General features: G+C 48.4%; 1 protein-coding gene across 2 annotated transcripts in view; it reads left to right on the top strand.

The window, feature by feature from the left end:
* The window catches only part of CPNE2 (copine 2), a 183,781-nt gene extending 171,228 nt beyond the window's left edge, over positions 1-12,553 (top strand). For both annotated transcript variants that reach the window (XM_024213992.3, XM_024213991.3), the window contains exons 15-16: positions 10,747-10,983; positions 12,011-12,553. In XM_024213992.3, coding sequence (XP_024069760.1) covers positions 10,747-10,983; positions 12,011-12,118 — 345 coding nt within the window. In that variant the 3' untranslated portion in view covers positions 12,119-12,553. The remainder of the gene's footprint in view (positions 1-10,746; positions 10,984-12,010) is intronic.
* Positions 12,554-23,294: the final 10,741 nt, after the last annotated feature.

Genomic DNA, 23,294 nt, shown 5'->3' with positions numbered 1-23,294 from the left:
AGGAGACGGAGACCCATGGGTGGTGGGTCTCCTGTTAGGTGTAGAGCTTGAGAAGAGGATCTGAGTATTAAGCAATTTCCATTGACCCAGGCTGAAAAGTTAAAGGGAGAAAGGCAGGGAGGAGATGAGAATTTCATTCGGTCCAACAAGGAGATAGATAGCTACGACGTCCCGGGATCTGGTGCTCTCCACCAGCTCTGATCATGTGTCCTTGCCGGATTGCTCTGCCGTAATCCCAAGGATGATCTTATCAGATATCCCTCATTTCACTTAGCCTTTGAAATATCCTCTTGATATAACGTTTGATGAGCTTTTCTCCCTCCTCCTCTCCTGCATGCCTTTTAGTGCTCATCTCTGATCCCATTGCCGATTTCACAGAGAGAAAGAACAAAGGGAAACAGATTTTTTTTTTAACATGCATTGAGGCAAATTCTGCCCTGTTTTATGACTGAAGCGGGTAGAGTTGTATGGGGAGGAAATCAGCACCAAGTCCAGCCCGTGGTGTTTTGTACATTTACTCCTTGCTCATAGGAATTGCCAAACCAGATCAAATCCAGCGTCCCGTCTCTGACAGTGGCCGGTGTCAGCAGCTGCAGAGGAAGGTGTAAAAACCCCATCGTTAGAAATTGTCTCAAGCCCAGAAGCACGAGGTTAATATCCCTTCCAAAATTTTTGTTGTCATGAATTTTGATAACTCTGAATATGCTTGATATCCAGACAAATATCCCTCTTAAAAACTTGTTACGTTCTCTGCAGCTGCAGATGTGTCCGTGTGTGTGTATTTATAACTACACAGCTGTCAGATTCATGGTTCCCTTGTGTTAGCTGGTGCCCTCTGATCCCTAATCACGTAGCAAAATCCACATTGCAAACTGGATCTTTTCAGTAGAATGTAAAATAATCCAGGCTTTTTCTATTGCCAGATTGGCTTTATTTTAAGTGTTTGGAGGCTGAGGGTTGGCTCCCTAAATCTCTCTGATAATACAGCATTACCAACCTCAAGGATTGAGAAATCACAAGTGATTTAAATAATCATACGATTGCAGAAAAAAGAGGTTCTTTTTCATTATTTCAGTTTTTTGAGCCCTTAGGGGTCATCTTTTCAAGCTCTTCTCAGCAGCCAGGAGGACTAGAAACATCCTTTATTCTTTTGTAGATGAAAGGTGAGATTCTTCACAAAATTCCCTGCCTCCAGAAGCTGTGGCTTTAAGGAAAACACTCGGTATAACAGAACGCATGAAAAATGCAGTTTGGGGAGGACTGAAACTATTCACGAATTTGGGTCGAATCTGGTGAATCATTTCAGCCACACACAAAAAAGAAGAAAAACCTGAAAACAAACGTTTCAAAAAGGGTTGAAACGGTTGGTTTAGACTTTTGTTTCGCACGACATTTTCAAAACGAAATGCTGGCTTGAAATGACATTGTTAGAACAAAATGTTGATTTGAACCTATATTGCAAATGTGATGTTCGACCCCAATGAATATACATATATTTTAATTTCTGTTCACAAGAAAACAGATTTTTCTGGTTTGGCTGAAAATCAGTGATTCACTCAGCTCTGGTGGCCAGCCGCAGCTGCTCCAGGGGAAGGAGTAAGAACCTCACAGTAGGCACAAGTGGGGTAATCTGCTCATAATGAAATATACTTCCTAGCCCCCATCGGATAGGGGTTAATTTATGCCCTGAAGCATGAGGGTTGATATCCATTTCAAAACACTTGTTATTAAAAAAAATAGCATTATTGTAAATCTGAATTTTCTTGTTATTTACATAAACTTCGCGTCCTTTTTTGAATCCTCTTAAACTCTTAGGCTATGTCTACACTGCAATAAAAAACCCACAATACCGAGTCTCAGAGCTCAGGTCAATTGAGTGGGACTCGCAGGGCTCAGGCTGCAGGGCTAAAAATAGTAGTGTTGACGCTCGGGCTGGAGCCCAATCCCTGGGACCCGCCCCCCTCGCAGGGTTTCAGAGCCCAGGCTCCTGCCCACGCTTGAATATTTACATCACAATTTTGAGCCCTGTGAGCCCGAGTCAGCTGACCTGGGCCAACTGCAGCTGTGCCGTGGGTCTTTTATCTCTGTGTAGACGTATCCTTAGCATCAGTGATAATTTGTTAGCAATGAGTTTGCGGCTGATCAGTGTTTTTCTTAAACTGGGGCTGGAACCGTGGGACCCATTTTTAATAAGTCAGGGTGGGTCACTTATTCACCTAATACATGTACTTCCTTTCATCTTAGCTGTTCTGAGTGCCCGTGGGCCCCACCCCATTTTCCCTAAGACTCCGCCCCCCTCCAAAGTTCCCCCAGGCAGGGAGGGGCTCAGATCTGGGTGGCTTGATCCAAGCCCATGTCTGATCAACATAGAGCAAGTCAGCTGTGAATATCACACACGGATGCATTGTATTAATTTCGCCAAGGGCGTCAGCATAGCCCAGTCGCTGGCCAGCGTTAAATAAAGTCTGGGGTTGGGTATACAGAGACCTCAGCCAGCTGAGTACCGTGGCAAAAACACCATTAAACATCCTTTGAGCCTTTTATTAAAGATACAGAAAAGAAGGGGAAAATAGTTAAAGCATTTGAAATGTAAAGTAGTGAGTCAGGCTTCCCTTTTTAACAGCATTTCTTGTTCCCTTTCCCTGTAGCTAGAGAGAGTTTGAAAAGGAGCCCTCACCCCCCTTTTTGACACACTCTTCAATGGTATCAAAGATAGTAACAACTGTACTTTTGGGGCAAAGAGAAATTGGTTGAGATGGGCTGGAGCTGCCGTTAAATTTCAGTTTTTGAATTTTAAACTCCCTTGTTTGACAGTGTCCAGATGGTAAGGACGGTCATCCCAGGTGGTGGTTGGAATTCAGCTGAAACCAGTAGGGGGAAGCAATGTCATCTGGCTCCTGCTCTCTGGCCCGGTCTGGTCAGGACATCTCTCAGGATCAGGGTGAAAAAGGCCTGAGGTGCCAAGAAACGGTGGCGGTGGAGCCATGATGCTGCAGCAGTCTCTGTCTTTTCTTCCCAAGAGTTCCCTCCCTCCCCCCAAAAGTCTCTTTCCCACAAAGGGAATGGTGGGTGGAATAGCCCATCCCCTGATAATTTTGTCCACCAATTAGGTCTAATATCCAACCCACCCGTTTTGGGTTCATTAACTTGCAGCTCCATGTCATCTGTTTTTAAGGCTTGGTCTACACTAACCCCCCAAATCGAACTAAGGTACGCAACTTCAGCTACATGAATAACGTAGCTGAAGTTCGAAGTACCTTAGTTCGATCTTACCTCGGTCCACACGCGGCAGGCAGGCTCCCCCGTCGACTCCGCGGTACTCCTCTCGCCGAGCAGGAGTACTGCAGTCAACGGCGAACACTTCCGGGTTCGACTTATCGCGTCCAGACAAGACGCGATAAGTCGAACCCAGACGTTCGATTGCCTGCCGCCGAACTACCGGCTGGGTATAGACGTACCCTAAGAAGCATCATTTCAACAGTCCTTGGATTGTATCAACGTGGCCTTTTTGGTTTAGACTAAAATAGTTTCTCTCTCTGGTTCTCTTGCACCTGTTTAGAATATGCTTTATTATATGTTACTGTGATAAACTTTTACAGATGAACTCACAATTAGGGTAGATTGGTAGGCCCAGTTACCACAACAGACCCTCCTTGGAGCCCCCATCCCTAGAAAGGGCACCAGTGCCCAGCCAGCTAATGACTGGATGTTTCTGTAGAAGAGGATGGAAGAACAAAAGCAGGATTTCAATGGTGCTTACAAATAACTTCAGACAAAACCATTAACTTTTCACACCAGCTTAGGATCTTAAAGAGGCGTGAGATAAAAAAGCCTGTGAGCGGAGTGTGTGGAGTTCATTATAATTATGGGCATGTTTGAATCTGTATGGTTATAATCGGTGGTGTTTTTGCATGGAATTAAATCTTTTGATATTAAATGTTCTCTATTAGCCAGCACGCAAGACATGTCAGCTGCGAGATGCATCAGCTTGAGTGATTCAGGCTCTGAATAGGACAGCTGGTTCTCTGGTGATTAGGGTGACCTCTGAGCATTTAATGTTGACCCTCAAAACATCTTGCTCCCCCCTCAGATACGTTTCCTCCAGATCTTGCAGTGTTGGTGGAGAAGAGACAGTCCTTGGTTGTAATGAATGTTAAAAGGATGCTGTATCAAGGCTGCTGGACACAGTCAGATCTTTTGGTTCTCTCTGGCTCTCATACTTCCAAGGGGACTAACATGGCCAATGCTGACTTTTGTCACCATCGGGGCCTCCCTAAGTCCAGGCCTGGAGTGAGTCCATGTGGAAGGGACTGCTGATTGCACTGTAGGACCTGCATGTCCTTTCGTTGCATACAGATCCATGTAGGCCATCCGATAGGTGTTATGGAGTTGTGACCCCTGCAAAATACTTCAAAAACTATGGCACTTCCCTTTGACCAACCCAGGAGCCACTCTGACATTGGAGAACTTCCGAGGGAGGGAACAGAGTGAAAGGGTGCCGTCAATTCTGACAAAGATCAGAAGGCAGCAGCTGATTTAATAACACTGGCCATCAGGAGCACATCACTCCATTAATCTCTTTGCTTCACGGGCTACCCTCCGAACACAGAGTCAGATTCAGGGTGTCACTTCAGATCTTCAAAGCCCTCTGTTGCATTGGCTCAGAGTTCTGGACCTTACTGCTTTCTCAGCAAAGAGCTAAAGCTCACTGCTTCAACTTTCCCGTGATAGGGCAGTGATGGGTGGGGAAGGCAAATAGGGAGTGATGGTAGGGAGAGGCATGTTCCAAATCCAACTGAAGGTGACACAGAAGTTTTTTTCACCCTACCTATAGTTGTGGGGGACGTCAGAGATTTTGCATCTCCATCGTGACAACTGCAAAGTTTTGACTAGGGGATCATCTCTTGGTGATGGACAGTCTGACTGAATTCAAGCTGCCTCCTCCTGGAGAGCATTGGGTATCTCTCACTCCATCTTCATGAATAGGACTGCTCAGATCCATGGATACAGTATGCGAGAGGCTCTGGGGATCTTTTGGCTAAGTCTGACTAGGTTTCGTTGACGGAGTTTTGGGATGTACCTGTCAGATGGACCTTTGTAAAAGCCATTGGGAAGAGCTTGGTTCTGATACTGATGAGGCTATTTAATGCTTCTCTTTTTTAAGGCAAGATGCCACTTATCCCATAAGCGGTTAGTCTTGACACTAACCAATATCCACCATGTCTTGAACCTCCCTCTGTGGGGAAGGTTATTGAGAAGATCAATAGTAGCAGGTCTACACTAGCATCCTCGAAATTCTCCCAGTTTCCTTATTCCTTGTAAATCTAGTCTCTCTCTAGCATGGAGACCGCACCGGACTTTTGGTTCCCCTGTCAGTCAACAAAGATCAGCCATCTATGTTCATTTTCTCAGACAGTTCAGTAGTTCTTGATATGCTTGACCATGAGGACATAAGTGGATGGGATTGCTTTCGAGTAGAATCTGCTCATGCCTCTCAGCACCCCTGAGAGGGAATCACTGATTTCTTCTGAGGGCTCTCTTGTGGGGTTCCCTCACCCATGCCGTCTGATGGGTGCCAGGCTGCTGGGAAAGACTGATGGTTAGATATTTGGGCTGCAGCAGCATCTGTTTGCTGATGATCCTCAGCTCCCTTTGTCATAGAAGCTGTATTCTACACTCTACTTGCTTTACCCAGAGCCCTTTGATGAAAGTAGGGTGAATTGAGCTTGTTTGTCTGTGAACCAGACAACAGAGGTGATGCTGGAAGGAAGGGGGCAAATGTCTGGAGGTATTGAGAGGCTGGGACTGATCTCTCTGTGAAGAGGGGCATAACAGGCCTTAGTCTTAGCAAATTGCAATCCTGAGGTCTTATTGGATCCATTAGTGCTCTTGGTCTCCAAAGGTGCCTCATAATACTGTCATCTTCAGCTGATCCAGAAGCTGCTTGGCCCTTCCTCTCTGAAGTGGACCATACCACAATTATCCACTTCCAGGCTGGCCTGCTGAAATGAACTTTCTTGGGGTTACCTTTGAAAGCCTATTTCACCTACGGCCCAGCTCAGCAAGGTGCCAAGTCCCTTCAAAATCCCATCGATTTCAATGAGCGCGATGGGCGCTCAGCATCTTGCAGGATCAAGCCCCTGGTAGAGAGTGCAGCTGCCTGGTTATTAAATGAGCCAGGACAACGCGAGCATCAAATGCCTGTGCTCTGTGTTCTGCACTGGCTTCCTAGCGACCTTCTGGGGCAATTCAAGTGGTCTTGTCTACACAGTGGCTCTGGTCCCTGATAGCTGCCAGACTCCTTTATACCCCACTGAGGCAGTAACAGGCCACTAGACTGCTCTTGCTGTCTTCCCGGATAGCTGAACCCCAGAAGGCAGGCCACAGGGCCTTCTCAGAGGGGAGCCCTTACTTGGAACTCTCCAAAGCTTGAGTCTGGTTCCTTTTAAGAAGCTGTGCAAGATACATCAGTAAGTGTCATTGCAGTTGACAAGGAATGGTAGCTGGAGTGAGGCTCAGCCTTGTTTGGTAGCTGCATCAGTTAAGCAGTTTGAAGCTTGTCTCTTTAATGTTCATAACCAAACAGCATACGGTAGGGAGTTACGGTAACTCCTTGCTTAACGTTGTAGTTCTGTTCCTGAACAATGGGACTTTAAGCGAAACGATGTTAAGCGAATCCAATTTCCCCATAAGAATTAATGTAAATGAGGGGGTTAGGTTCCAGGGAATTTTTTTTCACCAGACTATATACACACACACACAGTATAAGTTTTAAACAAACAATTAATACTGGTACACAGCAATGATGATTGTGAAGCTTGGTTGAGGTGGTAGAGTCAGAGGGTGGGATATTTCCCAGGGAATGCCTTACTGCTAAATGATGAACTAGCACTCGGCTGAGCCCTCAAGGGTTAATTCTCTCACACTGCAAGGCAGCAGGAATGGAGGGAGGGGAGACAGCATCGCAGACAGAGACACACACCGTGTGTGAGAGAGAGAGAGAGATGCACATTTCCCCTTTAAGTACGCTGACCCTACTCTTAAGTACACTGCCTTGTTAATTAGATCATCTTGCTGAGACTCCAGCTGCTGCCACAAGCTCCCTCTGTCCTGAGCCCTGTCATGTGTCCCCCCTGCTCTATGGAAGATGGGGTAAGCAGGGTGCAGGAGCAGGGGGGAGGGGGACACCCTGACATTAGCCCCCTTTTTCCTCTCCTCCCCCCCCCAGCAAGCAGGAGTCTCAGGGAGCAGCTCCAAGGCAGAGGGCAGGAGCAGCACATGGCAGTGGGGGGGAGGGACAGCTGAACTGCCGGCAATTGCTAGCCTGCTGGGCAGCTGCTGCACAGGGAACTTAGGGGAGCGGGGAGCTGATGGGGGGCTGCCCGTCCACCCTGGTTCCAAGCCCCCACCAGCTAGCTGCAACAGGCTGCTCTTCCTGCAAGCAGTGGACAAAGCAGGTGGCTGCCAAACAACGTTAGAAGGGAGCATTGCACAACTTTAAACGACCATGTTCCCTAATTTATCAGCAACGTAACAACAGCGTTAACCGGGACGACTTTAAGTGAGGAGTTACTGTATGTCCATGAATAGATGCATACATATGAGCAAAGATAGCACCAGTAATTATACTAAGAAATACAGGTGCTACCAACCCTCATGCTTCAGGGCATAATCCAATCACCAGGTGGGGTCAGGAAGAAATTTCCCCTTCCTGGGAAAGCATTGCAAAATTAAGCATATCACTGTGAGCTTGTGCCTTCCACCTAACACATGGATTTGGGTGTTACTAATAAACTAGACTGTATGGGTCCCATTGGTCTGATCTAATCATTGGTCTAGGTAGGTCTGTGACAGTAAGCCTTTTCTAAGCTCAAGTGAACAGTTTTTTACTTATATGGGGTTTGTTTCTCATGAAGAGAGTGAGTCTGGTCTGAAATACAGTCAAACCCTGGCACATGGGCTCAGTCCTCTGTGTTTTACTGGCAATTTAGGGCGTACCAGAAGCAGCCAAATGATAACTGACTTGAATGGGATTTCTCCATTTCTGCACCAAAGTTTTGCCTTAACTAGAAGTGACACAGAGAGCAGGGCCTCTGTCTCAAGCTGTTACATCTCCGCTGGCAGCGCCGGAGGTTGATAGGAGAGAAATCCCGGCTCTTGCTCTGTCAGGTAATCTCTTCCGGCCTGCTTAAGGAAGGGGGGAAGAGCTCAAATGCTTGTGCATCACTGAGTCATCTTGCACCACTTGGAATGACGTTGTCATGGAAATGTAATAAGCAAATTCACATCCACCTTGAGGGTGTCCGACCTCTTTGCAATTGCACAGCCATTTTCACTGGTGTGTGTGTGTGTGTGTGCACGTACACACACACACAATCTCACTCGCCACAGAACTGCATGAAATAGTTCTGGTGCTGGATATGACTCACCCTAGAACTGCATGAAATTGTCCTGGTGCTGAATATAGCGAGCGATGGCTGTAAGTCCAGAGGAGTACTCACCAAGGACGTGGGGCTAGGGTTATTTCCAATATAGCTGACTTCCTGGAGTTTACACGGAGGATGATGTTGGCCCAAGGAGTAGAGGCCTAGAGCAGGGGTCAGCAACCTTTCCGAAGTGGTGTGCCGAGTCTTCATTTATTCACTCTAATCGAAGGTTTCGCGTGCCAGTAATACATTTTAACGTTTTTAGAAGGTCTCTTTCTATAAGTCTATCATATATAACTAAACTATTGTTGTGTGTAAAGTAAATAAGGTTTTTAAAATGTTTAAGAAGCTTCATTTAAAATTAAATGAAAAGGCAGAGCCCCCCGGACCGGTGGCCAGGACCCGAGCAGTGTGAGTGCCACTGAAAATCAGCTCGCGTGCCGTTTGGGGTTTTTTTCTTTTAGAAACAATGGACTGACCCAGTGGGAGTGGGGAAGGTTGACCGTAAACAGTTGAGTTGGAACCACGTGGTGTTTGCTCGCTGCTATAGCATCAGGAGCTGGCTATTACTGGGTGACAGTCACCCCCGGGCAGAGGGTCGGCACACAGCCCGTGGACTCCTGGTGGGATCCCAAAGCTTGGTGCACATCTACATTGCAATTTTACAGCCCCATAAGCCAGAGTCAGCCGACATGGGCCAGCCGCGGCTGTTTAATTGCAGTGTAGACATACCGCTCAGGCCATTGTAAACCCTTTATTGAGAGCTGGAGTGATACTCGGGTCATTTGCTGGCTTTCTGCTCACGGCGATTTTGCCCTTGGTGAATAGAATGGATGGAAGTTGCGTAGTCCAGTCAATGGCATAGCAAGCTGGGGAGATGTGGACTGTCTAGCACAGTGGATCGGTAATGGGCTATGGAGAAGAGCAGCGTGTAAATTACCAGGTTGGGTTTGTCTGGGTTTTGGCTCATGTTGCTTCTCACACCCCTTGAGCAAAGTTGAATCTTGAACTCCCTGTGATGGAGGCAAAACTCGCACTGAAATGGGGCAAGTTTTGTTAATAACAATCTCTAGCTCTTCTCATCAGTGCAGCTCAAAGTGCTTTATACAGGAGGCCAGGATCACTGTCCCCATTTTACAGAGGGGAAAACTGAGGCACAGAGACTGAGGCACCCAGCAGGCCAGTGGCAGAGTCTCAGTCTAGTGCAGTAACCACTGTGCCACACTGCCTCCCCAAAGCAATTGAACACTGCAGATCCCAGGGGCTCACAAGAATTGGTTTCACCCAGTGGCTCCACTAATGGTTCTGCTACAGGTATTGAATATTTATCAAATGTCCACTTAACAAAGATTAAACGGCCACAGCTCTGACTTGTTTGTCTTAATGGGACAAACACAGGCAACGAGCAATACAAGAGGAAGGGAAGAGGGTGAGCGTGAATAAAGATCACGAGAATTGTACTAAGTTTCATAGGAGACTCGGGACTAGTTGTGCAAAGGTGCATTTGGAACGCTTTGAAAACAGACCAGCTTCTAGGCGGGTGACACCTGGGAACTAGATAGTTCTTAGAAGCCGGGAGATGGGTGCGGTAGAGGGCACTAACCCAGGGGTGGCTTCAGTCTCAGGGCTTTCCTCCGGGTGAGTCAGCCATTGTCAGTGGAGATGTGGGTAGGCTGGGAGCAAATGCCTGGAGGGTCAGTGAGGAAACCGTAAGGGAGGTGGCTGGGTGGGCAACCAGTGACCAGGAGGGATGTTGGCTTGAGGCACTTCTGGATGGAAGGGTGGTTGCAGGAGTGTGTGTAAGGCAACTCGGAGGAGACCGAGTCTCCTGGCGAATGAGGGGGAGAGAGGTCTGAGGAGGTGAGTAAGGGGTCTACAGGGCTTCGGAGCAGTGGGTTGATGGAGGATGGGTATAGCTGGATGGGATGGTGGATCGTGAGGAGACACTGACCCAAATTTTCTGAAATAGGAGCCTAAAGTTAGGTTGCAAAGTTTATGTTCAGGCACCTACGGGTGGGGTTTTCAAAGTGATATAGGAGCACAAGTCCCATTGAAAGTGAATCTCATTGAGAGTCAGTGGCGCTTATGCTCCTAAATCACTTAGGCTCTTGATATGCCCGTATCATATGGGAAAGGCATCTGCAATCTCTCAGCCCTGCAATTGCCCAGTCACATGAGCTGGGGCTGTGTTCGTGTTAACCCTTTCCTCTCCCCATCGAGCAAGTCTTTGCGGGGGAGTGCATGGGGCTGGGAGAAGCCTGGAGCCCATAACCTACCCGCAGCGCCGCATCTGATTTCACTCTCGGCTCTGTCTCCCCAGCAATACTTCATCCTCCTGATCATCACGGACGGCGTCATCAGCGACATGGACGAGACGAGACACGCCGTGGTGCAGGCCTCCAAGCTGCCCATGTCCATCATCATCGTGGGGGTGGGCAACGCGGACTTTGCAGCCATGGAGTTCCTGGATGGGGATAACCGCGTGCTCCGGTCGTACACCGGCGAGGAAGCCATGCGGGACATTGTGCAGTTTGTTCCCTTCCGCGAGTTCCGCAGCGTAAGTGCAGGAGGCTTTGCTGTGCCCGCCAGACCCAGTCCATTTCCGGCAAGGTGTAAGTCAGCCACAGAGACCCATCCCAGGGGGAACCTGCCCCAGAGCTGGCGTGCTCTGTTTATTTCCCTAGTTAAAGAGGAAGGGAGAGGCTCATACGTTTAGTGCTGTAGAGCATTCTAGGTACTTAGGCTGTGTGGTGCAGCTGGTAGCACGCCCAGCTCAGTCAGAGGCCTCTTGCTAGACTGGGAGTCCTACGCAATTCTCACGTGGTGCATTGCTGCAAATGAGACGTTGGGGACGTTACTGGCATTTTCCAGACTGCCAGCAAAATCAAAGCGCAGATAAGCGTGAGTCTGGGCAGCAAGGCTTGCCACTTGCCTCTGTTTTGCAGGCCGGAGCAAAGAGAGCGTAAGTGACGCTGCCCAAGCTCACAAAGCAGGTTGGTGGCAGCGCTGGGGTTATAACCCGGAATCCCTGACTCCCAGACCTGGGCCATAACCACTAGGCAATTCTGCCTCCTCTGCATGGAAGCTTTTCAGACTCCATAGGGGCTAATGTGAAGTTCCTGCTGTCCAGCGAGCAATCCCGTACAATAGCGCTGTGAGGATAGTCCCAGTGTCTGGGCCATCATCCCTTCTCCCTTCAGAGCAGCTGCTGCTGTCCGAGGCCGTGTGAGAGCTATTAGCGAGTGTATACTGCCTACGCAGTCACTGCAGGGTAACCGTCTGACTCAACACTCTAAGTGCTTTGGGATGCCGGGAGAAAGAGAGGCAGGATACCAAGGCACATTCTCTAACCTATCAGCCCCGCTGGCCTCCATTGTAGTGGTGAGTGGGCGTGATCTAAAGCCACCGTGGCAACAGTTACCTTCTCTACCAGCACCTGGGCTTGCATGAAAACCTGGTAACCGTAGGTGGGCCTACACCCACCCTGGTAATTGTACATGGGCCTTAATACCAGCCCAGGGACCCGCTGGGGCAGCTGCTGGGCACAAGAAATCATTTGGCCTGTTTGTTCTTTTTTTATACAGGCACCTAAAGAAACTTTGGCCAAAGCGGTGTTGGCAGAACTCCCCCAGCAAGTCGTTCAGTATTTCAAGCATCAAAATCTGCCTCCCCTCAGCTCGGAGCCAGCGTAGCGCTGGGAGCATCGGTGTTGTCTGCATGTTGCCGGTTTCCGGAGGGTGCATGTTTCACATGCTTTTAAACCTTTGTACTCTTTTAATTTAATTAGTTTATTTTATTAAAAACTCTCCAACCCGGAGAAGCAGCTGAATTGGCGTCGTATGTTCCCGGGCCAGGGTAACAGTCATGGGCAGAACGGAGACCTCTCCTGCCTCCCTCCAGTCACTTTTAAGTATTGAAGGTACTTTGTATAATTTCAGTGGAATGGGTTGAAAATTTTTACAGATCAGAACTTGCTTTTTTCCAAACAACGAAATGCTTAATCTGTTACCACCCACTCCTGTGTATAGATCACGTATCTGTGCTGTACCCGTAACCCTCTCATGCTCTATGGTCATTTTTATACTGTGTACATGTTATATTTGTTATACTCAGGTTAATAAAGAAACTCAGATATTTAAAAGCCAGGCCTGGGTCCGTTGTTTGGGTCCAATGCAGAAAGGCCTCGTAGCGCCCTGTACAGCATTTAATGCTGGCTACCTTGCTCTGCCGGGGTAATCGTGCGAACATCTTACTCCTCCTTGGCATAGGCGCCAACTTTCTCCGGCGCCGGTGGGTGCCCATGCCCCTGGCCCCGCCCCGACTCCACCCTTTCCCCGCCCCCATTCCAACCCCATCCCCAAAGTCCCCGCCCTAACTCCGCCCCCTCCCTGCCCCTATTGGATCCCTTCCGCAAATCCCCGCCCCACCCCGCCTCTTCCTCCAGCTCGCCGCGTATTCCCCCTCCTCCCCCCTCCCTCCCTGCCCTGTGAATCAGCTGTTTCATGGCGCAAGCGCTGGGAGGGAGGGGGGAGAAGCAGGATGCGGCGGCACGCTCGCGGAGGAGGAGGAGGAGGAGGCGGAGGCGAGCTGGAGCAGGGGGAGCGGAGCGGGGAGCAGCACCCACCAATTTTTTTCCATGTGTGCTCCAGCCCCGGAGCACCCACGGAGTCGGTGCCTATGCTCCTTGGGCAAGAACGTTCCCTGGTTGGGTCTCACCCTTGCCTGTATCTTAAATGGTTGACTGGGGCCCTGATTCAGCAAAGCACCGAAGCAAGCGCTTAAGTCCCTTTGACTTCAGTGGCCGAGGCATGTGATTAAAATGAAGCACAAGTGTGGAGGTGTTTTGCTGAATATGGGTGGACTTGAGCAGACGCTTAATTTTAATCACGTGATTAACTTCGTGGCTGGGTCTTCTGTCTGACCTAGATTGATGCTTAAGGGGGCCCCCATCTTTTGTTTGGACAGCACCAAGCACAATGGGGTCCCTGACTAGAATAATAATAGTGATAGTGTCGGAGCATCGTGCACACATTTCATGTATCAACCCTCACAACACCCCTGCGAGGTAAGACAGCGTTGTAAAGAGGGGAAACTGAGGCACGTCACGGTGATTTTCCCCCTGGTCACCCAGGGAGTCTGTGGAAGAGCCAGGAAGTTGCCCCTAGATCTTCTGAGTCTCAATCCAGTGCCTTAACCACATGGCCGTCCTACCTCTATGTATTTGCTCTAGCATGTAGACATTGAAATACAGTAAGAAAGAGAAGCATAAGTACTCTAAACAAAAGTGACCTCCGCTCTTGCCTTCTAAGGGTGCAGCCGTTGGCCTTGCATTATTTTTCCCTTCATCTCTTTTGCCCCTGAGGGCCGGATGTTTTGAGCAGGGCCCGCGTGGCAGTGGAATCCCTTCCTGCCAGGCCCGAGGATGTGTCCGACCGCTTTCAGAGCGCAGTGCAAAACCCATCGGTTGTGCAGGTCGCCCCGACTGACTACAGCAGAACAGCCCACCCCTGTTTCTCATGGAGCTGTCCAGAATTCCTCACCGGAAGTAACAGCAGCTGAAACCCAGAACGGCCGTGCAAGGTGGCCTTTATGGACACATCCTGCTGGTGCGTAATGCCCCAGTCTCCCTGCCATGGGTATGGCAGCGACACAGATAGATCCGTCTAGCTCAACGGCTAGAAGTCTGACCTTGGAAACCAGTGAGTCACTGCGCGTCTCCTCGCACAGCAGCACGCTGATATTTCTACAGGATGTCTCGTATGGCTCTGGTTCTCGTTGTGCTGTAAAACCTCGGAGTCTGTCGTCAGAGTAACTGGAGGGGCCCTGCGCCCTTCCGCCATATCCAGGCCGCTCCACGGGGAAGCATCTGATATTAAACCAATTACTATACGTGAGCTAGGCCGAAAGGTCTCTCAGAGGCAATATCGCTACTGATGTTGCAACACGAAGTGTCGCCCTGGCTTATTTGGCAGCTTTTTCGTGTCTGGGGCCAAAAGTGTGTCGGTCTCCCCCAGGAGCAGTTCTTCATTCCCAGCGCGGTGACGCTGGTGGAGCAGCAGGTGGATCCGTTAGAGGACGTCTTCTGAGGAGCGCGTAAACCTTGCTGCCTCTCAGTGACTGTCTGTACGGAAGCTTTCAAACTGATCAGGAACTGACCCATGAGCAGCAGCGGCTCCAGGCACCAGCTCTCCAAGCGCGTGCCTGGGGCGGCAAGCCGCGGGGGGCGCCCTGCTGGTCCCTGCAAGGGCGGCAGTCAGTCAGCCTTCAGTGGCATGCCTGCGGGAGGTCCGCCAGTCCCGCGGATTCGGCGGCAATTTGGCGGAGGGTACGCCGAAGCCGCGGGACCAGGGACCTCCCGCAGGCAAGCCGCTGAAGGTTGCCTGCCTGCCGTGCTTGGGGCGGCAAAAAAGCTAGAGCTGCCCTGCCCATGAGTCAGGCCACCCTCCAGATAAACCAGTCCCGAAGGGCACAGCTTGTGGGCTGAGCGCACACAGCTACCGTCTGCCTACCCCCTCATTGCACTCTTGGTGTCTACCCTCTTGCTCGACGTCCCGCTGGGGGGAATGGTCTTTCCTGCCCAGCGCACCGGAGCAAGCCAGGGTTTATTTTTACTAGAGCCAGGCGGTTGTCTTTAAGCGGAGTGAATCATCACACAGCCTGCAACGACCGTCGATGTGCTCTTAAGACCAAAGCGTAGCGTCAGCTTAAACCGGGGAAGCCCAGTGAGTGGCAAACGCGCTCCCCTGGCTTTGCTGGCCAGCCAGCAATCCCTGACAGACAGGTTCTTTGCCCTATTGTCAGCTGCCTCGCCCCGCCCTCAGGAACCTAAAGGAACTGGGGGGGCGGAGGCAGCTTCCTTTGGGCAAAGCAGCAGTCAGAGCTGAGACAGGAGAGCGGGTCTGTGCAGTGCCACGCCCCGGCAGTGAAGAAGGCGGTCAGTGGCAGGGGAGAAAGGAGTGCCGGGGGCTAACTGGCGCCTTCCCTTCACGCTTCGCTTTGTTTGGTTGTCCCCAGGTTCCTGGTGCCAAGCCCTGGATTCTGCTCTGGTGAGTCTCGTTCAAAGTTAATTGCAGATGGTTACCTGTCACTCGGCAAGAACCTTTCATTGCCTGCCCCTGTGAGGTGGCTACCGAGGTTTCCTTGTGCTAAGGAGCAGGCACTTGCTGTATGCAGTTGGGTAGAGAGGAAGGATGGTCCAGTGGGTAAGACGCTAGACTAGGATTTGGAAGACTTGCTCTGCCACAGACGTCTTGTGTGACCCTGGGCAAGTCACTTCGTCTCTCAGTGCCTCAGTTCCCATCTGTACAATGGGGAAGATAGCACTGCCCTGCCTCACAGGGGCATGAGGAGAAATGCATTGTAGCTGGAGAGGTGCTCAGATGGGACGGTAATGGGGGACATTAGGTGTGTTTTCCTGTGTTCCTATCTGGGTACTATGTCCTGATGCTATGGGGAATGACCTGGCTTTACCATTTGGCGTTAAATTGGTTTAGCAAGGTGCAACCTTGGGACCTTCACATCTCTCTGCCCATCCCTGGCTGAAGGGGGAAGCACCCATGCGTATCTCATTCTTTTGCACTCCCTCCTGTATTTTGTTTTCTTGGACTTCTGTGCTTATCAGGAAGTGTCTCTAAGGTGGGGGGCTTGAGCTGGATTTGTATTTATTCTGTAACCAAAGACACTTGATTGACACCACAATTTACCCTTTACTGGGGTCCAAAAAGCCAGATAGAAGGGTTACCCAGCTCTGCAATTCCCTTTGAAAGTGATCTTTGCAGGGCAGAAGGCCTAGTGGCTAGACCACTGGAATGGGACTCAGGAGACCTGCAAAATGGGGATATGATACTGACGTCCTCTGTAAAGTGCTTTGAGATCCACTGATAGAAACACTGCAGAAGAGCTAGGCGGTGGGAGTATTTATTTATTTATTCATACCAGATGCACCTAGAGGCCCCAGCTGAGATCAGGGTCCCAGGGTGCTATGCTTTGTACAGACATATCCTGTCCTAGAGAACTTACAATCTAAAGAGCCACTGTAACACCATCTCTGCTCCATGTTTTCCTTGAAGATGATGCCTTGGAAGACTGATCTGGTGTGCTGGGTCACGCTATCTTACGCTTTCCATGCCATGGAAACAACGCTGCCGTTCCTATCATATTTTATACGTTATCTAAACTCTGACTGCTTTCCCAGTCAATACCTTATATGGCAGAGCATGCAGTTACTCCCATGGCAACTTCTCCTATAGTGAGTAAGGCCCCATTCCTCAATGATTTCAATGTAAATTAGAACTGTAACTACCTTTGAGGGATCTGGCTTGGAGAGCTTCCTTCATCAGTGAATACGATGCTAGATCTCCCTCACTGCAGCCCCTGAACTAGTAAGCGGATTGTGCATTGTTGGCTGGTTAGGGAGATACTGCGTTATTCTGCAGTTTTCTTTTGTGTTTCAACAAGTCCTCAATGTTCAGCTTTACTCTGAAAGGTGACTGTGTAAAAAGGTTGCTGTCGTATTCAGGAGATCTGCTTCTTGTCCCTATTCGTTTGTAGCTGCTGATCTGTGCATAAAATAGGGGTTTGCTGCCTTTTTACCCCTCTCTGCCCTGCAGAGAACACAGCCACAGGGCCGTGAGCTGGACTCTGCCTTCTTGGGCCTCAGCAGAAGTGTTTAAGTTCCCATCAGTTGTATCTGTACTACCCTATTGAAGGAGGGGGAGGGGGGAGAGATCACACAGGTGTAACTGAAGACCTAATTTGGCCTGCAGAGACTTGATTGCTGCTGCTAATGCACAAGAAGGAAGGAGTCCAGCTTTATTCTGGGATCCCAAGTCAAGCTGTCAGGTTTGCCAGTTGGGGGAAAACCACCCTTTGTAACTTGTGAATGGTGCATCTGGGTGCTGAAATCATTGAAACCGATTGCACAGGCAACTCCTCACAGGGCCACTTACAAGCTGATGTCCCTAGTAGAGCTGCACACTCCTTTAGGTTCCAAGTATGACTAGACAGGCTCCTCCCAAGTGAACAACTCCCCACTCCAGGAGCCCCTACTGCACCCCTGAAAACTGGACCAAAGTCACTATCTGCAGCCAGTGGGGTTCTGGGGCTGAACTGGGCCCCTATGGGGTTAGTTTTGTTCTGGCTTTGGATGCTGTGACCGGTGTCCTAGTGGGGAGCCAGCTGTGGTCACTCAGTTAGGTTGAACCCCAAAGAATGGGGCAGCCAAACCCCCAAAAGCAGGTGGATATTCCAATACTTAGATTCACCAAGCCAGCATAAAACAGCTTCTTTATTACCTCACTGGTTACTCGGAAGTCCAAACAACACAGTTCCCTTAAAGTGATCCAGCCTCAGGCCTCCATCCAGGTACCCACGTCAAATATGATGATTTCTGAAAATCGTATTTCATCATATAAAAGAAAAGGTTCTACCAATCCCAAAGGATTGGACACATCACCTCCCAGGTTAATGAATGTTTCAGATCTTACCCAAATACACGCTACAGCCAATTCTTATTAACTAAACTAAAAGACAAAAGAGAGAGAGTCTGGTTAAAAGATCAACATACAGACAGACTTGAGTTCAATCCATTGAGGGTCAGATTCATAGCAGAGATGGTGAGTTTTGTAGTTGCAAAGAGTTCCTTTAGAATTCAGTTCATAGGTCCTAGTCCAATGCCCAAATCTCATATTCAGGGCGTCCCAGCATAACTGGGCCCTCAGGCGTGCGACTCAAACTTCCCCTGATGAAGCCTACGCGGATCTGAGATACAGGAACAGGACCCGGTCCTTTTATACAGTGTCCTAGCATCCCCTTGACAACACAGTCCTGGTTAAACAATAGGCTTTTGATGTAACCTTTTGCTTTCTAAACACCACCAGTAATTAGTTACACAAATTAACAGAGGGCAATTTATCCATTAGGCAGTCTATACAAACTTCAAAGAGACATATAGACAATGACATTATTTTAAACCAAGATTCATCCAAATGTTAATATTCCCTTTTGCTCTCTGAATCAATAGTTATAGTGACAGACCCGAACTGTCTGTTTACAGGTAACATCTAAGATACACACCATTAGTATTACTTCTAACAATGTAGGTTTGCATTTCAAAGTTCTAGCCTATTTAGCATGAATGGCCCTAATGATCATTCGCATACTTTCTAACATGACTTCAAAGGGGGGCTTTGGGTCATTCAGCCTGCAAGCTGGTTAACCCTTTCTAGCCATGCCTCACAGATGCCCTTTATTTCCTTTCTCCAGTTAGTCTATGCACATGACTCCTTCCTGCATGTCCACAAGGCATGTGACACCCACCCAGACACTCTCCTCCTCCCCACCTGGGATCCTGAAGTGGTGGTGTCATATGATGCATCTTGGAGGGGGAGAATAAGGAGATTAGAGGATCCCGCTGTTCAGACCATGCTGCCTTATTGAATATGGCAGATGAATGATGCATTGGTCACTTCAGATTGGCTAAAGAAGTGGGAGCTGGCTGCAGGCTAATTTAGAACACATGCCCAGACACTCTTTCACTGCCGATGGTAGTGAAGACATGGAGTGCCTGGGCTGCTCTCTGATGAGTAATAGGAAATGGGTGTGAGTGTAACGCTTCTGGCCTTAGATCTGTGTCCGATTCAGAGCAGGAGAAGGCGGGACAACATTATTGACAGCTCAACATTTACCCAAGTCCCTTTCAAAAGGACACAGCCAGATTCATCATCTCTTCTGCACTCCCCCCATCAGACGTGTGTCGCCACACTGCACTCACCCACCCCTGTTCCTCTTGCAAAGACCTTGGGGTTGCAACCATCAGTACAACACAGACAGGAGTAATCTGTAACCTGTAGCAACAAAGAGGTGCAGGCAGTCTTTAAACTGCAACCCTCATCCTGATAGGTGTGTTGGGATGCTACGACAATAGAACAGCTTAATAATAAAGGGGATTGTAATAGAGTCTAATGACCATGGTCATGAGTTTTCAAGCCCCTAAAAATATATGCATGTAACAGACACTTTAGAATAATCGTAACGCTGACTGAAATTCCTATTTGTTCTGCAATCATTTTATTTAAAATGATTTATATAAAACCATTCTGGAAAAAAAGCCAAATCATGTATATACATTCTGACAAACGGATTAACCTCAAACAAAGCCCGCAGCCATAACTGTGCACTTCCCCACTAACTATGACATTTAGTCTAAAGCAAAAGCAATAAATACTTTGCCAGATTAGCCTGTGTCTGAATTGACAAATAATGGTTCCCATTTGGCAGTAGCCTTTCAAAGAAAATACTTAGATACCGAAAATCAAGACGAAGGAAAAAAAATGTTAAAGCAATACCAACCCATGAGTCCGAGTTAAGGGTGTGTGTGTGTTTGATATGATGTACACATTCTTATATACTTGATAAGAATGTGTTTATTACATGGGCAAGGTATGATTGATGGGGCCTTAAATGACTCATTTCCGAGCTTTTAAGTTCTTGTTTGTTTTTCCCTAACTGGTGCAGTAGGTTACAATGCTGTCCCATAGTAACCTTAACATTTTGATTAGCTAGGAAGCGCCTGTTATGAGATGGTTTTAGCGTGTCTGCAGGGAACGTACATGCTAAGGCATGGCACATTATACATCACAATAAGGGTAGCAAAGGCCCTGATTCAGCCAAGCACTTAAGGGGTGTGCCATGCACCCAGCAGGCTCTGGCTCTAAAACCAGCTGAACTAGACCAGAGATGAGACCGCACTCCCAGTGTCAGGGTGAGCCGCCTGTAGCCCAGACCCACTGCCCCTTCATGTTGGCATAGTATGGAAATGGGGTGTGGCCAAAGGGGGTTTAGCTGGACTGTCTCTAGGCCACACGTGTGTTGCCTGACATAACTTAGAGCCATTTTCAGAGCTCCTGCAGTGCTGGGGAATTGGCCTGTATTGAGCAGCATTAACAAAGCGCTAAGGTGAGCTGTGATATGTGCTCACAACCCTCCCGCTCCAGCGAGCTTGTGCTCTACGCAGTGTTGCAACTCCTCAGGATCAGGCCCGTAATGGGTTTAACTGTGTAGTGGGATTTCACTTGGTACGTGTTCTTTGGAGCACTGGCCCCGCTTCTCTTCCCCCCAGCCAGGTTTAGGAATCATCCTGTTTATTTTGCTTTTAAAAACAAAAAAACCTGAATACAGGTCTCTAGTGATGTCTGACAAGATTTAATATATTTCACAGATTAACTCGTAAATTACTTTGCATGCATGCCTTGGAAGCTTGTGGCTAAACTGAATCTGCCTCATGCTGGGAAGAGAGTTTGGGGTTTCTTTATCCCTGTGGTTTTTACCTATTAGAAACTTCGAAGTGATGAAAGGTCTGTGCCGGTTGGGAAAAACTGGGCATCTAGCTCATTAGAACCGTGTTCTCGAAGCGTTTGCTTGAGCTGTTGATGAGTGAAAGGATATCTTCAGCATTAATTACTGCTTTGTTCTGTCACTAACTAGATTAACAACCTTTAAAGATAAACTGTAAAACTTGAATTCTATTATGAGACCCATTGACAAGCAATCCTCATAGCAAACTCTATTAGACTTGATTTCTTGTTTCCTGTGGTGGAAGCTTCCTGCGTCTCCTTGCTGCCCCCAGGAGTAAATACAGTAACAAGCTGGAACGACCATTACTTCTAGCGTGCCTGGTCAGCTCTCAACTTGCCTGGAGTACTGGCCTTGTTGCCAGCATTTCAACTGATCCTTTGGAATGCTGCCATTTTAATGCAAAAGTGCTGCTCAACTCTGCTCATCATGGGCTACTTAGCACAATCGATTGGCTGTCACTTGAGGTAAAAATCAGAACTGATTTTTAAATACAGCTCTATTTAAGCACAGGACTTGGTCTAGCAACATAATCCTTGTATGTTCCATTGGTCTTTGCAAAAGACGGATCTTAATGAAACATTCAGCTCTTACCCTCCAAACTTTGGAAACCTCTTTCTCACCCTTCCAAATAGCTCTAAATCTTGTAAGTGGCTATTTTTTTACAATAGGTTGAAACAACTCAGAGTAACCCCCCCCTCCCGACTTTGGGGTGTTCAGCTTCCAGGTTGGAGTCTTTCAGCTCAGAATCTCAGCTGGTTCTTACAAAGGAAATTCTATACGTGTTGGCTGCATGCCTCTACTCTGGAAAGATGTCTTCACCTCTCAAGTCTTATTTGTCCATGTTCATTTTATTTTTAATTTTACTATGGCAGAGTCTTTTGATAGATGAGTCACGTGCTCTGTAATGAGAAACTGGCATTTAAAAATAAATGAAGCAACTCAGTTACTGGACTGATACCATGCTGTCAAACTTCCCCTACAGAAGCACTGAACCCAAGGCACTGCATGTCTATTTCAGTTCTTTCTGTCTCCACCCTGAAGAGCTACCAACTCAGTGTCAGATTAGCCAGCTGATTTTCTGCATGTTCTGATTTATTTCCCTCCCTCCCCGCCCCATTCCTCCAGCAAATCACGGGGTGCACTTTAGGGTGACCAGATGTCCCGATTTTATAGGGACAGTCCCGATATTTGGGGTTTTGTCTTATATGGGCACCTATTACCTCCCACCCCCATCCCGATTTTTCACACTTGCTGTCTGATCACCCTAGTGCACTTAGAATACACTGCTTTGAAGCACACTAAGGTAAACAGACAGCTTTCCCCTCAGGAGTAAAGAACCGTCCCCTCTAGGAAAGTACTTACACCGGTTCTTCTGAAGATTATCCCCCTCGGAGACTATCAAGTGTTTCGCATAATGAAGGGATCTGACTATTCTGTCAACTTGCAGCTGTGGGTGAAGCGTCACCATTCAAAAAGCAAGCCCAGCATATTTGAAGTTAGGCCCAATACCGCCGCCTGTAAGGCTGATTTAAAGCGCTGTGCAGAAATAGATGGATCACTTGCACCTGCAGCCTCACTATTGCATGCACAATTCATTACGCTTTACAAAGAGGGTCAGGCCTCTTCTGCAGCTCGTCACTTAGTAGCGGTGCACTTAGGAACCAGGAACTGCAGGGAACGTAAACGAAAGCTCCGTGCTATGCAGGGAAGTCCACTTAGAGCTCGTGGCATGCAAGTGCTTGAGTTGATGCAATAGAAGCACGTTAGCCAAAGACAACGCCTGAGGAAAACGTGGGATGTTGGATCCATGTAACCCAAGATCCACACCCGTGAAATGTGAATGGAGTCAAGGGACCGATTTGGTTCCCTAGGCAAAAGCTTGCATTGCTGTAGGAGATGGTGGGGGTAGAGAGGCAGCAGAGGAACTACCCATTTCGGGGAATACTCTTCTTGTACAAATACAATGTTTGGGAGATGTCATTGCACAGTTACGGTTTGTGCCTTAACAAGAAATGCCTGGTTTCCTTTGGCCTTCATCAGATCTATTTCCTTGTGGGGGCCTCTGGCTTTCTCCAGAAGACATCACTTATTCTTTTACAGGCAAAATATGTTAGTCTCAGTGTAGACCAAGGCTTGCTCCCATACGATCCCACCTTATGTTGGTATAACTACATCGCTCAGGGGTGTGGAAAATCTACACCCATGAGCCAAGCAGAGATGCTGACCTGACTCCTGGGGCAAATAGCACTGTGTCAATGGGACGGCTTCGGTTGCCATAGCTAGTGCCTCTCGGGGACGTGGAGTAGCTACTTTAAGACATCCTTCTCTTGGAGGAAAGCTGCTAGTCACCACATTTACCAGTATCCCAGATTCGTGTATACATATAGAGAGAGGATACACTCTCAGCCTTGAGCAGAAGGGGTGAATATTAGATCCATCACCCACGGAAGTGTTTAACAATTGAAGTTTGGCTGAATAATTTTGCTTTGGTAAAACGAGTCAGGTGAGAAGACC

Source organism: Terrapene carolina, unplaced genomic scaffold (assembly GCF_002925995.2).
Source record: "Terrapene carolina triunguis isolate 2854851 unplaced genomic scaffold, T_m_triunguis-2.0 Scaffold130, whole genome shotgun sequence".
Classification (NCBI taxonomy): domain Eukaryota; kingdom Metazoa; phylum Chordata; order Testudines; family Emydidae; genus Terrapene; species Terrapene triunguis.
The sequence above is the reverse complement of the archived record's forward strand: the minus strand, read 5'-3'. Positions and strand labels throughout refer to the sequence as shown.